General features: G+C 38.9%; 2 protein-coding genes across 3 annotated transcripts; one reads left to right on the top strand and one right to left on the bottom strand.

Moving 5' to 3' along the window:
- Window positions 1-2,138: 2,138 nt before the first annotated feature.
- Window positions 2,139-7,318, bottom strand: LOC143907029 (serine protease inhibitor dipetalogastin-like). Of its 2 annotated transcripts, none has more exons than XM_077423516.1 (8): window positions 7,066-7,318; window positions 6,746-6,922; window positions 6,223-6,378; window positions 5,705-5,857; window positions 4,930-5,094; window positions 3,745-3,942; window positions 3,219-3,380; window positions 2,139-2,633 (listed from the first exon to the last, which is right to left on the bottom strand). In XM_077423516.1, exons 1-8 carry the CDS (start codon window positions 7,235-7,237, stop codon window positions 2,602-2,604), a joined length of 1,215 nt encoding a protein of 404 aa, XP_077279642.1. In that variant the 5' UTR covers window positions 7,238-7,318; the 3' UTR covers window positions 2,139-2,601. The 2 variants fall into 2 exon arrangements, with proteins under 2 accessions (XP_077279642.1, XP_077279650.1); XM_077423524.1 differs by having other exon boundaries at window positions 6,223-6,366; window positions 7,066-7,303.
- Window positions 7,319-8,819: 1,501 nt separating this feature from the next.
- Beta'cop (coatomer subunit beta') lies at window positions 8,820-16,775 on the top strand. The gene is made up of 8 exons (XM_077420566.1): window positions 8,820-8,986; window positions 9,495-9,846; window positions 9,931-10,869; window positions 10,940-11,175; window positions 11,263-11,601; window positions 11,688-12,287; window positions 12,902-13,207; window positions 14,477-16,775. Exons 1-8 carry the CDS (start codon window positions 8,984-8,986, stop codon window positions 14,513-14,515), a joined length of 2,814 nt encoding a protein of 937 aa, XP_077276692.1. The 5' UTR covers window positions 8,820-8,983; the 3' UTR covers window positions 14,516-16,775.
- The last annotated feature ends 617 nt before the right edge of the window (window positions 16,776-17,392 follow it).

Below are 17,392 nucleotides of genomic sequence, written 5' to 3'. Positions count from 1 at the left end.
CTTTTGTTTAGGCCTTGAGGCAATAAAAACATCGATGAGAAATTTACGTAACAGCTTTGTAATTACGTAATGTCAAAATTCAACATTTTTTGATATCCTCTTATTTCTCATATTATCTTTATTACTTAAAATTATTTTCTATTTTATTAAAATAGATATATTAATTCAAAATATTCTTTTGCACGATATTTTGACGAACACTTGTACGCGTTTTAGATTCTGTTACTTTAATAATCGCTTTATACAGCGATTTTTTTTAAATAATTTATAAGAAATTTTATCTCATTATATTTGTTTTTCTTCTGCAGTTCTTTTATTTTACTTCTTCACAAAAACAGAATTCAAATAAATTATATTTTAATTAAATTATAATTATATATATGAAATTCAAATATTTATTATTTCCTAGTAACTTATATGTAGAAATTATTATTTGTATTTATTTATAAGTGACATATTTGCTCGCGATATTTTAATTATGAATTAAATTGGTAAAAGAGCTTACAATTAAGTATGACAATATTAGTGACAAGCGATCGATTCAATCCGATTTTCTTGCTTTAATTAAATAAATTCTTAAGAGATGCACTCTATCAACATCTATATCATGACAATCTAAAGGTTTTTCACAATGTCTGTGACATTTGACACAAGAAGTCCGCTCGTGCGCTCGCGCACGCGCTTTTTTTAGGTTTAGAAGAGGAAACGTACTTTAATAAATTCTTAAATTCACAATAAAACCAAAAATATATAAAAGTTAAAAGGATCGCTTACCGTATATTCTCGCTTCGTTGCTCCGGCGCGAAAGGAAAATTCAAGAAAATGCGATCTTTCCTTGATTTTCGCCTTTGACTCGTGGCGCACTTTTTTTATGAAACTTTATCGTGAAGTACAATTCTTTCTTGAACGCGTCTGATCTGTAATATTTATATGCATTATTTAGAGTTTACAATTAGAGAAAAAAGAACGGAGAATAGGATATAATAAAGATTTTAAAAAATAATGCACATGTGCTGAAAAATAATATTGTTTCAAAAAACAATTTCAATCATGCTAATCGCGATCACATTTTTAACAATGGCGATTTTTTTAAAACACCATTATTATAAATTTGAAGGTTTAGAATAAAACATATATAATTATTTCGTGTTCTTTTTGTATGAAATATAGACAGAAAAATTTATGCAAAAATAGTAATCAAAATTTAGTTTCAAATTATTAAAATTATTTTAAGATATAACAAAAGAATGGTATTATAAATTGTCCATTGCTATTTAAATTTTCAATATCAGAGGATGATTCTTCTTGATATATTTCATAACGCGTTATTATACATAGCGGATAAGAGATCGATGCGAAATTGATATACTCTTTCTACCGAATAAACCGGTAAGAATTTCTGTTAAAAGTGAGGTGCGTATAAATTATTCACACGTCTTTATAATGTAACGCGCTGTCGCTGCTCATCGTTCGTTTTCCTCTTCCTCCGCCTGCATTTCATCTTGCGCGGTATCTTTTACGGGACCGCGGCAATCGTTCAAAAAATAGCTCGGAAGACGACCTTAACCCTTTTAAAATAACATCTGTTTCTCCGTCTTTCTCTATCTCTATTCGGCGGTTGCGTTACGTGGAAACACTGCACCGTTCAGATAAATTATAGATGACGTTCTACGAGATTACCTTGCATCATTTGCACATCCCGCAGGGATGACTGATCCGCGTAGTCATTTGGGCTTGGCGAACCCGCCGACCCGAGCTCGATACATTGCGGACACACTCGCACATGCGTTTGCACGTCATATACACCTACATACACATCTCTGCGACGGATAGTACAATAAATTTTTAGGAGTAAATGGAAGCGAGGCACAATGTAATTTTTAAATAGTAATTGAATAATATGAAAAATGAAAGACAAACTCATATACGTTTGATACAATTGGAACGAGATAGCGAACGAGTGCTAAAGCTTATCTTTATTTATGTTCCTTAATTAAAAAAAAGGTCACGCTCACCAGTATTCACAATTGAACAAACGAACAGTGTCCTCGGTGTATTCATGGTCTTATCGATTCTCTCTAACATTTGCCATGCACACGAGAGAGGTTTGAAAATTTAAAAAGGAATCGAGATATATAGTCGAGAGAATTAAATTTTTTATACTAGATTACATTTAAATTTTTCTTAACGTATAATATAACATAAAATTTACAGATTACTTAAGAAAAATGTTGTATCACGTATTTATTATCAAATTGCGCTCCAGTCAAAATCTTGGTTTTTTATAATAAGAATAAATAGGAAAAATAAATATATATATTCCTAAAGAGCGATAAAATTAAAAGTTATTGATATTTTTTAAATACCTAATGTATACATTGATATTTTCTGTTCTTAATATAGAGTCATTTTCTTATACAGTTCATGTTTCATGTAAAAGTCTTTCTATTTCTTATTTGTACATCGTTTGAACTTGGAGAAAGCTTTTGATTTTCCCAGCACACATGATTCAGGTATCTTTGACACTTTTCGGCCGTATAATAATGTAACTTCTTCCACGGTTGATATTCTTCCGCATAATTCCTGACAATGTCTTATTCGTTAGCATGGACCGTCGTGCCTGTAAGCAATATCTACAAAAAGGAGTACGTCTCGTTATTCAGCTTTGAATGTTCCATCGGTCTATCGATCGAGGAACACTTTTGTCTCGAGAGAAGTAAACGATATCTCATCTACATTCTCCACATCGTCGCGTTGCAACACTCGAGAATGCACGGGACATGATCTTAATCGACGTCGTCAACGTCGCACACGCGAATATCACGGTTTGTTCTATGACGTAATTTTGCACGTTCAATAGGAATTTATCGCGCGAGAGATCGCTCCTTCCGCTGTTTGACGCGCGCGAGGCGTCACGGCGCCAGAGGACACTTTCGCGTACGTAACAAAGATGTAGCTCAGATAGCTCCGAAAATTGTTGTAAGATTGCGTTTTTCCTGTTATGTCCGAAAATCCACGTCTGCGCAACGAGACAAAACCGAAATTACGCGAGGCGCGCGCGTAATTTTACGCGGCGTAAGCAAGTTGATGAGCGAAGAAGATCCCGAGTGAAAACACCTTCGTTTGCGCGCGAACGCAAACGCGAGCATTACGATATGGCATGCAGGAATTCGTCCGGGGATTTATCATAGACGCGCCGTATGATTTACAAACCTCACCTTTTTTCGGGGAGCGTAATTTAGCGCACCACAGGGCCTCCGGGCTCACGTAGGACCTGCCGTCGGTGCCGCACACCGGCTGTCTGTGCTCCTCTTCCGGCACCGAACCGCAAGGATAGTCATCCGGTCCGGAACACGATCCGTGATGCCTCAGAAACACATCTGCGGGATGTGCATGATATCATTGTCCTCGTGTAATAATTCATGTTTGTGAAAAATTAACGATGAGAAATGGAAAACGTAAATCTGGGAGTATAGAGATTTTTTTTTCCTAAACTTTCGTCCGCACGAAAATCGTGAAAGTTATACTGTCGCTTCGTACAAAAATTTTACCGAAATTGAAACAATCCTCGAATATTTTTTGAATAAATTCGAGCATAATTGAAATGACCGAATTTTTCAAGAGATAATCAATGATGTATTTTTAAACAATTGAAACCGACACACTTGGATGCACTTGGAAATGGCAGTTTGTCCAGCGTCGAGTTCTTTCTCTTTCCGTCTCTCTTACGAATGCAAGACTCACATTTATCGTGACGAGTGTGGCATTGCAAGTGATGTATACTCTGATACGTGCGACCGTCGTTCCCGCAAACCTGGTCGTCCGCTGTGAAGCCGTCGTTCACGTATTCGCCGTTTGGCAAAATTGTCGTATTTGTGTGCGCCTCAATGCAGGATTCGTGGCTGTGCGTGCCGCATTCCCCGTTAGAAATTACTGTTAAATCTGAATTAAAGAAAGTAAGCTATACATATTCGCAGACTTTCTGCATCAAAAAGCAAACTACAACTACACTCCTCGAATTAAAAAATACTACACGATTCTCGGACTTTGAACTACTATTTTGAAGAATGAAGAAACACATTAACAAACCACATAGCGTAAATAATTAAATAGTTTTTGCATAAAAAAATTATTTCTATATTCTTTGTCCAATAAATTAAAATTTATATTAAAACGAGCCAAATCTGCTTACAATTAGTGAATTTTTGTATTGAATATTTGTCAATAAAAGTTATCTCAAATCTAGAACAAAATAAAAATACATTTTTTGTCGTATAGATTGATTATGCTTAAATTGACTTACTATAATTAAAGTAATTTAAATCGACCGTGCGACTGGCAATATAACGTCTTTCCGATATGAACATTGAAAGAACTGTGAGCCAACTTGGTTTGTCGGATTCATACGCACAGCACTTTTTTCGGATCAATCATCGAGACATTATTAATTTCGACCATGGGTTTTGGTCAGTTGATGTAATTTCTAAATTAAATAGTTTAAATTTTTGCCCTGGCTGGGGTAATATTTTTTGCAATAAAAATTTAAATTATTTAATTTAGAAATTACATTAACTGACCAAAACCCATGGTCGAAATTAATAATGTCTCGATGATTGATCCGAAAAAAGTGCTGTGTGAATCCGACAAACCAAGTTGCTCACAGTTTTTTCAATGTTCATATCGGAAAGACGTTATATATTGCCAGTCACGGTCGATTTGAATTACTTTAATTGTTATTCTATAATGGCAAAAGAAATTTATTATTTTGTTAACTTACTATAATTTACAATTAATATATAAAATGAAATTTTATCAGTATTTTAACAATCATTTGGAGAAAATCGATTCGAAACTCACACAAGCATCCGTCAAGAAAATTTGTAAAAATTCTTTGTCGATACTTTTACAATAGAATATATTATTACGTACGTGGCTGATAGCAAAGAAAGATAAAAGGATTTGGATAAGTGACTCCATCCGACGCGCAGACCGGATTCCACTCGTATCTCGATTTCGCGAGGTCACAAACCGCCGCGCCATAAAGCTGATGGACAAATTCCACCCGGCAACCGCCGTCGTGAATAATTTGCAACGCTAAAAAAATAAAATAGATTCTGAGGCTGTGTGCTTCAAGATTAAAATCAAACATACAATAAAATGCGATGCGCACACGATATTTTTCAACGATTAATTCTTCGTGTGATTTTTGTATTTATAAATTTTAAACTTAGTTTTACGCGATTATAACTTTCAGTTCTTATACTTTAAAGATTATCTCAGTGTCGCGTTTATTATCATCGCGCATATTCTGATTAATTTCGTATATGATAAAATTACGGTACCTGGTATATTTCGCTACGATCGTCCCGTGCATTAATGAAGTTAATTAATAGAAAATCGCGTTTGAATCCGCATGGCCGTCGCCGCGACGGGCAACTCGGTTCGGATGTAAATCGTAATCCATCGTCCGCAGAGGGATAACCGGGTTGTGCCGACGAAACATTTAGTTCAAAGCGGGGACTCTAAATTAATTCAGCGCCGTCGCGTCGCGAGACTTAAAGAGAGCGCGAAGGTATACCGGCGCGGCGCGGAGCGCGGCGGCCGCGGCGGGCGGAGGAGTTTGAGCGTTATTTCCGACTACTTGCCGGCAATTAGGCGAATCATAACTAAACGCTTCCGCGTAACTTTCGTCGTAATCCCTTACCGGGATTATATCGTTGCAGGCACTTGAGCTGCGCCGCGTTTGGATAAGTGAATCCGCTACTGGCGCAGACCGGATTCACCCCGTAATATTTGGTGCCGCCACGGTAACAGTCATCGTCCTGGGTGCACTCCGTCATCGGCACGGCTGTCAAATCTGAAACGGATCACGAAAAAAAATTCAGATGTGCGGTGAACTCTTTGCAAAAAAAATACGATCCATCGAAATATCAATATATCTTTCGGATTTTTAAGAGAATCAAGGCTTCCTAAATTATCTGTGTATAGCCAGCAAGAAATGCAACATAATAAGGCAAACGGTGAAAGATATTTCTCTTGGTAAACAGAAATTTTCAATAAATTTAGGAAATTTTAAAAAAATACGGGAAAAGAACGTTGCGACGCAGATTAAAGTTAGCGTCCGAACTTTGTCAGCTTTATAATTTAACAGTAACATAAAGTAAATACAAATATTAAATATACGTGTGAAAAACGAGACGATTAATATCGCCAGATACTTACTTCTCGATTGCCTCTGACGAACGCATAGCAGAGATTGCGTATTAGTGTAAATCTTGTGATCTGAGCCGCAAACTGGCTCGTAATACAGATTGACGCTACAATATTCTTCGTTCTCCAAGCACGGACCGGCATGCAACGTGGTAACTGTAAAGAATTCTACCTTATTATTAGAAAAAATGTCGAACAGTATTTTTTACTCGTGCAAACTTCTTTGCAAGACTTGCATTATGTATTTCTTCATCAACATCTCATTATTGTTTCAAAAGTCAACGTCAAATATTTTTTAACGCGTTATTATCGTGTCGTTAATTTCTGTCAATATATGAAAATTAATACATTTTAAGAAATTATAATGACGTACTTAAGAAACATGCACTTTGCTTTTGATTGACGCATAATGTATTATATGTATATTTGTGGAGCACGATTTATATTAACATCTCATTGTAATTCAAGAATTATGATATAATTTTTTAGGTATCTTGAATAATTTTTTCTAATTGAAAAAGAAAGATTAACTTACCGGTTTCGCGGCTGTGATGATTTTTACAATCTAAGTAAAGACTATTGGCGTACGTCACACCGTCGTCGCCGCATATCGGACCGCCGTATATATCCGGTTTGTCGAAAATCGTACAGTTCTGATATAATGCCATCTTGTCGTCCAAGGTAAGCGCAAGTCCAACTCTATCGTGCATCCCTGTAAGATTTTTTTTTTTTTTTTGCAAATTGTTTTGTATCTTTTTTCGCATTTTTTCGGAGAGAAATATATATCTGTGCATGAGATCAATTAATGAAATTCGTATTAAACTCGGCGAGAGATACCAATAAAATTTGAGTTACCGGAAAAAAGAAGAGGAAGAAGAACGTAGCGCGCAAGTGAAAACGACATTATCATGCTGCGAGTGCAGATTGCAGTTTCGAACGTTGAAGAAGCCGTCGCAACTATGTCCGCTCGTGCACCTGCTGCGCCGCTTTTATTTTTTTCCTCTCGATTGGTTATATTGTTATGCATTCCTCTCCCGTCGTAATAATCAGGGAAATTCAATATCGAAAACGTGTCACTGCCAGGCAACGCTAGCGAAAACAATCGTAACAATGCGTCATTATTGATCCTCCGCCGCCAATTTGTCCACGCTGATTTAAACGTGATCTGTCATGTAAATTAATAATTCGTCGCGTAAAAACACGTCATGAATAAACGTGTTTTGCGTAATACGTCTGTTATCGGCGAATTAGTCAGCGTTCAAAAACGTGACGCATAATGGCAAAGGAAGTAAAGATGGAACAGAACGGAAAGCAATGAAAAGAGAACGGGAGAAAGAGAGAGAACTTATTCTTAATAATATTTTATAATTATTTGTTAATATTATCATGTGGATATTGTATAATTACAACAAAATATTAATAAAGCTATAGTTTCATTTGTATTGTAACTTTCCCATTTCGTACATGGAAACAAAAAGAACAGAAGACCAAAACATATAAAAATGAAAATAAACAGACGCGACGTGATGATGAATATTCAAATTCCGCCATTTTCCGCTATTCCTAAGTATGTTTTTTTATTAATAATTTATAAACAAATTCGTTTTTCTCCACAAATACGATAAATTTTTGTAGAGATCAAAGTTGTAGAACAGACAAATATCTACAAAAAATGTTCTTATGAGTTTGTCGAAATATCTCATATTATTTGAGATATTTGCGCAACGGAAGCTCAAAACATTATAGCTTCCGTTGCAAATATCTCAAATAATATGAGATATTTCGACAAACTCATAAGAACATTTTTTGTAGATATTTGTCTGTTCTACAACTTTGATCTCTACAAAAATTTATCGTATTTGTGGAGAAAAACGAATTTGTTTATAAATTGTTATTAAAAAAACATACTTAGGAATAGCGGAAAATGGCGGGGAATTTGAATTTGTTGTTCAGTATATTTTTCTGAACACAATGACGTAATAAAACCTTGTGTTGCAATTTTTTCTAGGTCTAATCATATTTTGACTGGACTAATTAGGAATATTCTCGTAATAAATATTAAACGTTAGACTATGTTAATGTAGATCTATATTTATTTCTTATATTTCATTCTTTTTTCCATTGTTACGTTTAATTACATTTTTTCTAATTCTGATTCCTAATATTTAACATTTATTCTTATTCCTGATATGTGCTCTTTTGTGCCTTAGTTTGAAGATTTTTTTACTAATACTAATTATTTTTTTAGGTGTGCTGTATAGCATAATCTACATTATCGACAAATAAATATCTACGTTATCAACAGATGATTGCAACAGATAATTATCTGCATTACCAATACAAGAATAATCAATTATCCATCGAGTGCAATATTATCTACTGAGCGAGTCTTCTTTTCAATTTGCACACTCGCATGATATCTAACTATTCTAAATATCAAAAGTATTATACTTTTTTGTAGGGCAAACTTGACGTTCACCCTCTATACTATAACGAGATATACAATTAATAATTCTTTAATAACGTTTTGTCGATATAATTGCAGACAGTTCGAGATCACGCGCTCAAACGATATCGCGCAGAATTTGGATGGGTAACGTCATTCGCCGTGCGCGGGCGCCATTTTCGCTCGTGGCACAAGCCACGTCTCAACTTCATGGCAGGGGCAGGAGTATCGTGTATGGGGCTCCGTCCGCTCCGTTAATACAAGCACGGCGATAATTTCGATACCTGCGGTACGCGGTGGACGCGGCGAATAATCAACGGCAACAAGATGGTACGTAGAGAAACGGTAACGATGCGACAATGCGAGGAGAGGGCGAGTCAGCAGCTCGCAACGATACTCGGAGTAACGCTACTCGTGCGCTCGTCGCGTTGACATTTGTTCTCGAGACACGTCAAAACATCTCTCAAAACCGCTCCCTTCTCAGGATGACGAAAAATTTATTTGCTCAGCGTAACCAGTTTCTTCGCGCGATAAGCGTCTCGTTTATTTCCCGCGCGAATTCCCCGAGAGGAAAATTAAATTTGACACGAACCTCAAACGTAACGTTTGACATGAAAACCACTGTAGGATGGCAATCTTGATGGCACGGCAAATTGAGAAAAAAACACACTATGGATCACGTCGCGCAACAAATTGTATGGGTTTAGTTCTATAGTTCAGAGTTTATCTTTTTTGTCCCTCCAACGTGGAGTAAAGAAGATATAAGCTCTGAACTCTGGCGCAGGCACTTCAACAATAAAAAAAACAGACCCTAAATCCAAGGATTCTTTTCCCTTAGCCTCTAAGATTAGACATCAAGCGGAAGCTGACGGCCAGGTCGGACAGAGTGAAGAGCGTGGATCTTCACCCGACCGAGCCGTGGATGCTGTGCTCGCTGTATCAGGGCAACGTCAACATCTGGAACCACGAGACGCAGACCCTGGTGAAGACGTTCGAGGTGTGCGATCTGCCGGTAAGGACGGCCAAGTTTGTGCCGCGCAAGAACTGGGTCATCACCGGCTCCGACGACATGCAGATCAGAGTGTTCAATTACAACACTTTGGAGCGCGTTCATTCGTTTGAGGCTCACAGCGATTACGTCAGATGTATAGCCGTACATCCGACACAGCCGTTCATACTAACGAGCAGCGGTAGGTTAGACGACGATCCCGTTTGTCCGTCAAGCTTATGCTCATTCCTATAATTTATACAATATCAATGTTTCTCTTATGCAGATGATATGTGGATAAAATTGTGGAACTGGGAGAAGTCCTGGATCTGCCAGCAAGTATTCGAGGGTCACACGCACTACGTCATGCAGATCGTATTTAATCCGAAGGACAACAACACTTTTGCCAGCGCGTCCCTGGACAGAACTGTCAAAGTGTGGCAGCTCGGCTCGCCCACAGCTAATTTTACCTTGGAGGGTCACGAGAAGGGTGTCAATTGCGTAGACTATTACCACGGTGGCGACAAGCCGTATCTGATATCGGGTGCCGACGACAGATACGTCAAGATATGGGATTATCAGAATAAGACCTGCGTACAGACACTGGAGGGCCACACGCAGAACATCTCCGCCGTGTGTTTCCATCCGGAATTGCCGATCGTTCTCACGGCCTCGGAGGACGGTACCGTCAGAATATGGCACGCGGGAACGTACAGATTGGAGTCGTCCCTCAACTACGGTTTCGAGAGAGTGTGGACCATAGCGTGCATGCGAGGCTCGAACAACGTTGCCATTGGATACGACGAGGGTAGCGTTATGGTAAAAGTCGGCCGAGAAGAACCGGCCGTTTCGATGGATTCGCTTGGCGGGAAAATCGTGTGGGCACGTCACAGCGAGATCCAGCAGGTGAACTTAAAGGCGTTGGGCGAGGAGGCGCAGGACGGAGAGCGGCTGCCCTTGGCTGTCAAAGATATGGGCGCCTGCGAGATATATCCGCAGACCATACAGCACAATCCGAATGGTCGATTCCTGGTGGTCTGCGGCGATGGGGAGTACATTATATACACGTCAATGGCACTGAGAAACAAGGCGTTCGGACAGGCGTCGGAATTTGTGTGGGCGGCGGACTCGAGCCAATACGCAGTGAGGGAGAGCAACACGACGGTGAAGGTGTTCAAGAACTTCAAGGAGAAGAAAAGCTTCAAGCCAGATTTCGGAGCGGATGGTACGACAGATCTTTTATCTCTCCGTCTCTTCGTGCCGACTTGACTCCTATATATCGTTGTCGCTTGCAGGAATTTTTGGTGGGTTTTTACTCGGCGTATCGTCCGGATCTGGGCTCTCCTTCTTTGACTGGGACACGTTAAAGTTGATCCGTCGCATAGATATACAACCTACGCATGTGTATTGGGCAGAGAATGCCTCGCTGGTGGCATTAGCTACGTCAGATCAATATTTTATACTGAAATATCAGGCGGATGTTGTCGGTGATGCCACAGAAAACGCTGAGGACATTGAAAATGCATTTGAGGTACGCTTGTATGCTTAATTGCTTCAGCAAGCTTTTGTATATTTTTTATTTTCCAGTTTTAAGTAATGTTTTAAATATTATTTTTAGATGATAGCGGAGATGAGCGAAGTGGTGAAAACCGGCTTATGGGTCGGCGACTGTTTCATCTATACTAACAGCGTCAATCGCGTTAATTACTTCGTCGGCGGCGAAGTGGTCACTGTCTCTCATCTGGACAGACCGATGTATCTGCTGGGATATGTACCGAGAGACAATAGATTATACCTTTGCGATAAGGAACTGTCTGTCGTATCGTACGCCTTGCTCCTATCAGTGCTAGAATATCAGACTGCGGTTATGCGAAAAGATTTTGAAACTGCCAATAGAGTATTGCCGACGGTCCCGAAGGAACATCGAACGCGAGTGGCTCACTTCTTAGAAAAACAGGTGTGTAATTTAGTGCGATATATGTATATTGTTGCATTAATTATGATTTATTGAAAACTGTTTTTATCTTTGTCTCCATCTTACAGGGTTTCAAAGAACAAGCTCTAGCGGTATCGACGGATCCCGAGCACAGATTCGAGCTAGCGCTCGCACTAGGAAATCTCGCAACCGCGCACACTCTCGCCAAGGAAGCGAACAGCCAGCAGAAATGGCGGCAATTAGCGTCCCTCGCCACGCAAAAGGGAAAACTCTGTTTGGCGCAAGAATGCCTGCACCAAGCGCAAGACTTTGGTGGCCTATTGTTGCTAGCTACCAGCACGGGAAACGCGGATATGATACAGAAGCTTGGGGCGGTAGCGGACGAAACGGGAAAGAACAATATTTCCTTCTTGTCGAACTTCATATTGGGCGACGTGGACAAGTGTCTTGACATTCTAATCAAGACGGACAGAATTCCCGAGGCCGCGTTCTTCGCCAGGACGTACGCGCCCAGTAAAATCTCCTCTATCATCAAATTGTGGAAGGAGAAACTGTCGGCGGTGAGCGAGAAAGCCGGACAGAGTTTGGCGGATCCCGAGCAGTACGAGAATCTTTTCCCCGGATACAGAGAAGCCCTGAAGGTGGAAAAATTCTTGCGGGAAGAAAGCAAGAGAAAGATTCCAGCTTCTGCATTTCCTACCGTTACGGTACGATCGTATTATTTATAAATACTAACGATATTAACGTATCGTTGATAAGAATCAAATATTAGAATCTCAGTTATCGAAATGGATCTCGAAATGAAATGTCGAGATACGCGATTAGTAGCGCGTTAAGCCGATTGATCGAAAAACAATAAACTGTGATCGTTAATACGACGCAAATCGTCTCGCTGAGACCAATCTGGTACTCGTCTCAATCTCGAGCGACGGGTATAATAACAAAAAAAGCGCCGTGAAGGAGTTGAATAATATTTTTATAGAGGTGTACTCATAATCACGTGATAAAATCGGGTCACGCTCGTTACTGATAATAAAAAAAAATCTTGCGTCCCCGCATCTTTGTTATCGCGTAGTTACAGCTCGAGAGAACTATATAAAATCGATCTCCCGCTTGCCGATAAATCTTGCGTTTCGCCGACAAAGCTATCCGCCGTGTCATTACGAAACAAAGATAATTAATAATCACATAAAATATTTTAAAGAATATATATATATATATATATATATATATATATATATATTTGCGTATACGTATTATTATTACGTATAGATGCGTTACAAAGAAATTGTATGACTAAACATGTTGTATTAATTTATAGTCTAATGTCGAGCGGAATCCGTTGGAGGAGATGTTGGCCGCCGAGCAGTCGGGCGCATTTCAATATCAGGGCATTCACAGCATCTCCGAGCTCGAGGAGAAGCCGACTGAAGCGATGGTCGACAGATTACAAGATCTTTCAATATCGGGAATAAAGGACTTCCTAAGTAAAGCAACCACGTCCACCGTGAAGCCAGAAGTACCTGAGAAAGCAACGACGAAGCTCGCGAGTAGTGCCAGGCCTCTCACGATGGACGACGACGATCTAGACATTGATCTGGAGATCGACGATAATATCGATACTACAGTGAGTGTGTTTGTTTTTAAAAATATTATTTGTAATATTTTTAAAATAGTTCTTGACGCGTATGCAAGCGCGCACACAAGTATACGAAAATTCGGAAAATTTTAACTCTGCCTCCGTTCTTTAAATATGTCTCGTTTCTTCTTGTTCCGTTCGTTTCGAAGGACATTAATACATTTTACAATTAGAAGCATTTTGAACGTTTTACAATTAAAAATGATCGTTTTACCTTAAACCGATAATCTATGTACAAAACTTGTAATATAAGCATCAAACCTCGCAATCGTAAGATTGTTGAAGATAAGCCAAAAGCGAGAAAGGCGCGAACAAATAAGAGTTGGAGGGCGTACAATTAGGCGACGGTTTAATACTCTTAAATATGGACGTAACTTTAGACGGGTATAGCATTACGAAAACACGTCAAGAAAGGGGCTGCATGACGTACCTACATACCATATACATGTATAAATCTCATGCACGTGCAGAATACACCGAAATGCACGTCTTATTTACATAACTCCAATATATGTATTATGTATCATGGAGCAAATATACGTGTAACGCGATTAATGCGTCGCTAAAAAGCAATAAATCGTGGTTCAAATAATGAAAATGAACATGATAGCAAAACATTCCAGTCTATTATTTAGATGATCTCGTATTAACGACGCTGTGAAATTAATGCATATATTTTTTGCAAATTAACTCACACTCTCCCGAGAAGAATTTATATACATATTTGGATTTATACAAGCCTCATCTATATCGAAATGTATCTGTATCTGTGTGCATACATGTCCAATGCGAAAATCGGCGACAGATCATTAAGCCCGGTCCCGGTGTAACTGATACGAGCGCAGGGAGAACAGTGGTACGCACTCTCTTTCTCTTTTTCTCTGCGAGCTTTTGCGAAAGGCCTCGGGGGCTTGTTTGCTGCGAGGCAGTCACGCCGCATTTTGTTTACAGACTTGTTGCCATAACACACGACTCCCGAGTCGAACCGTACCCCTCCTACTATAAGGTTCCGACCATTACTACGTTTTGTCACGCTCTGCTTCCTTTTTTCCATTCACTCGATGGTGCATTTAGGAATACCTGCGTTTCGATATTTCTCGCTTTTATGATTTTAAGGGAAAGAGAGGGAGAGAGAGAATGTAAAATCTAAATTATTTTTTAATTATTTTGTAAACGCAATGATTATACATATCCCGTAGCAGTTTGCTTGAGTATTGGGGAACGTTTGTAAAATAACTGAATTATTTTCTGTTCCAGGGTGTCAATCTCGATGATGATCTCCTCGAAGAAGATTAACCGTTGAAACAGGAGCTGAATGGCGTACATCCGTCGTACTTTCATTCTCCTTCTGTTATCAGTCATTCCCCAAGAAAAGAAGAAAATGATGAGAGTCGTTTAGACTCGAGTATTAAGATTATAAAATTTATCTCTGTGCGCAAGTATGTTTGTATCACTGCATGAATTAACAAAGGTAACGCAGCGCGTATTTTCCGGTTGGCACCAGCGAATGATTAAAAGTTAAATATATTGTTAATATAACGGGAAGTATATAATATGTGCTCCTATATTTCTCGTACTTATCTCCGTTTTATTGCGAACGTTTTTCCGTTTCCTTGTTCCTAAACGCAAAACAGTAAAAGCATTTCATTTTTTTATTTAGTGAAACGCATAGTATAGCGTATTTTTAAGAATGAGCAGATAAAAAAATATTTATTAGCAATGATTTCTTGACGCCAATCAGTCCAGTTATACGTCTAAGAGTTTTAGGATTTTTTTTTTTTTTTTTTTTTCAAATTAAATTTTGAAGACAAATAAGTGACGCGATATTATTTTTCGTTTAGTTTGAAGCGGATTTCAAGCGGAGTTTTAATTTAGAGCTTATTAGATGGATAAAGCACAAATATCCGATTTGTTTCGAGAAGTCACGAATGTCGGACGATGAACTCTTTCATTCGCGCGAAAGGGCTCCTAAATTTGCCGAGAAACAAGCGCCGTGCATTTCCAACTTTGGACATCAGCTGCGCGTATTCGTCACGTTGCATTTTCCTTCGGAATTTTCGGGCCGGCCGGGAGTGCGTGCGTAAAAGCCGGAGTCGAATCGATACACTCGTACGTGTCACAAGGTGCCGGGGGGAAAAACAAAGAGGCGCAGTTAGCACGAGCCGTACGTGCCCGGCCGTGCACTCTCGAAAGAGGGAACGAGCGTGCGTGTTGAGGCAAAATATACTCGTTATTAACGCCAACAGGAAAAGGAGGTGCGAAGAGTTAAACTTATCTGAGTAACCGAGGAAATAGCGCAATTTTTTTTTCATATAGAGAGATTAAACACGATGTTAATGTATCGCATTTTTTTATTTTATTTTTTTTTTTTTTTTACTGCGCAATATTGTTCTTCACGCGCGTTCTTATTTGCATGTTTCAAATAGACCTACATGTTTGCCGATAAGCAACATCCCCCTCATATGTAAAATACAAAATCAATGTAGCGTAATTATAAAGTTATTTTAAAACATTGATGTTAAAATATTAACGTCGTAATTAATTAAAATGTCGACGTCGCTGAATGTAAAGTAAACATCCAACGCAAGCGTGCGTGATATTACTCCGCCGATATCCGGAACGTTTCTACGTAGAACGGGACGCGAATTTAATGCGCGACGCGTTGTTTCAATAACGCGCACCGATCAAAACGATAATTCTCCCATTCCGGCCGATGTCGGATCGGAGTGCGTCAGCCGTCGGCGCGGAGGTGCGTTTTTTTTACGCGCTGAAACGCACTCGTTGCAGATTCTCGGCGGAACGACGACGGCTGAGGTCGGCGTTCTCGAATTCGAGCCTCGCTCGCCCGATCGCAAAAACGCACGAATAAGCTCCCCGGGTTTGTCGCATGCGCGCCATGCACGCGCATTGCAACTCGGGTTTCCGACCGGTGGAACGACAATGAGAGAAAGAGCCGCAGTAGATCGGGCGAATTATCGCGCTCATGACGATATCGTGGATTATTGCGTGCGAATATATCTGTCGCAGGGATTTCGTGTGATCAGTTTTTTTTTCGCAAAATTTCTAGAAAATCCACAAAAAACCGTGATATTGTGGCATGAATAAAATTACACAATTAAAAATAAAAATTACACAATTTTACTAGTGATTTAGCAAAATTCTATAGGTTCTGTTAGTGAAATTGTGAGCAGAAATGTTTATTAATCTATATTTATCAATATAAATATAATTATATAACGTTATATTTATAATTTTTATTCATTCCACAATATCCCGATTTTTTGTGGATTTCTTAGAGATTTTGTAACGAATTAAACGTTTCGCGAGAATAATAATAATCTTTGTTACAATGCACAAAAATTTGAGACCAACAAGTCTCATAACTACGAAAGACATGAAGAAATGAGAAAGAATTGCTCCTCGCTGATCTGTTTTTTTTTTTTTTTTTTTTGCTTGTAATTTTTATTACGATCCTTGGACGCGCGTGTTCACATTCTTAAATATTGTACATATAAAATAGGAAATAAAATGAAATTTTCTAATATTAATATTATTAGATACGCCTATAATTTAGATGTCAACAGATCTCAGGTTGTTGACAAAATAAAATTTTATAATATTAATATTATTAGAGAGGGATAACATATATCTATAATTTACAATTAGATATCAATAAACATTGATCTTCTCCGGTTGCTGATAAAAAGAGACACACGTTGCATAAACCACGTTTATACATAATCCAATATCAAAGTAGTTATATCAAGAAAAATGATATTATGATCTTTGAAACGTGTCCGGCTAACAAGTCGCGCGATCTCAAACTAATCGAAGCACGATTGCAACTTCTTCGACCGACATTCACGATGCACGGCCGTCTGTTCTCTCGCCGATGCCAAAACGCGTCGCGGACAGAGTCGATCTGTCAGCTCCATTATACGCTACATATTAATTTATTTCGCATCCGTGTCCACGCGTCGCAGCTCCCCTACATTTCAACGTAATGCGCGCGTTTACGACGAAATTTTCTCGTGTACGCGACGCAGCGCTTCCCGTAAAATGGACCGAGTTATCGAACAAGAACAATTCAGCGCGGGCGTTCATTTTTTAAGCGGGCGTTTTTCCCCAACCCCTGACAAATCGCGGAACGAAAATACGCGGCTGTTCGCCGCG

The sequence above is a fragment of the Temnothorax americanus genome, unplaced genomic scaffold (genome assembly GCF_048541705.1).
Source record: "Temnothorax americanus isolate GAGA-0224 unplaced genomic scaffold, ASM4854170v1 Scaffold11, whole genome shotgun sequence".
Classification (NCBI taxonomy): domain Eukaryota; kingdom Metazoa; phylum Arthropoda; class Insecta; order Hymenoptera; family Formicidae; genus Temnothorax; species Temnothorax americanus.
Note: the sequence above shows the minus strand (reverse complement) of the source record. Positions and strands in the feature narration are given on the sequence as shown.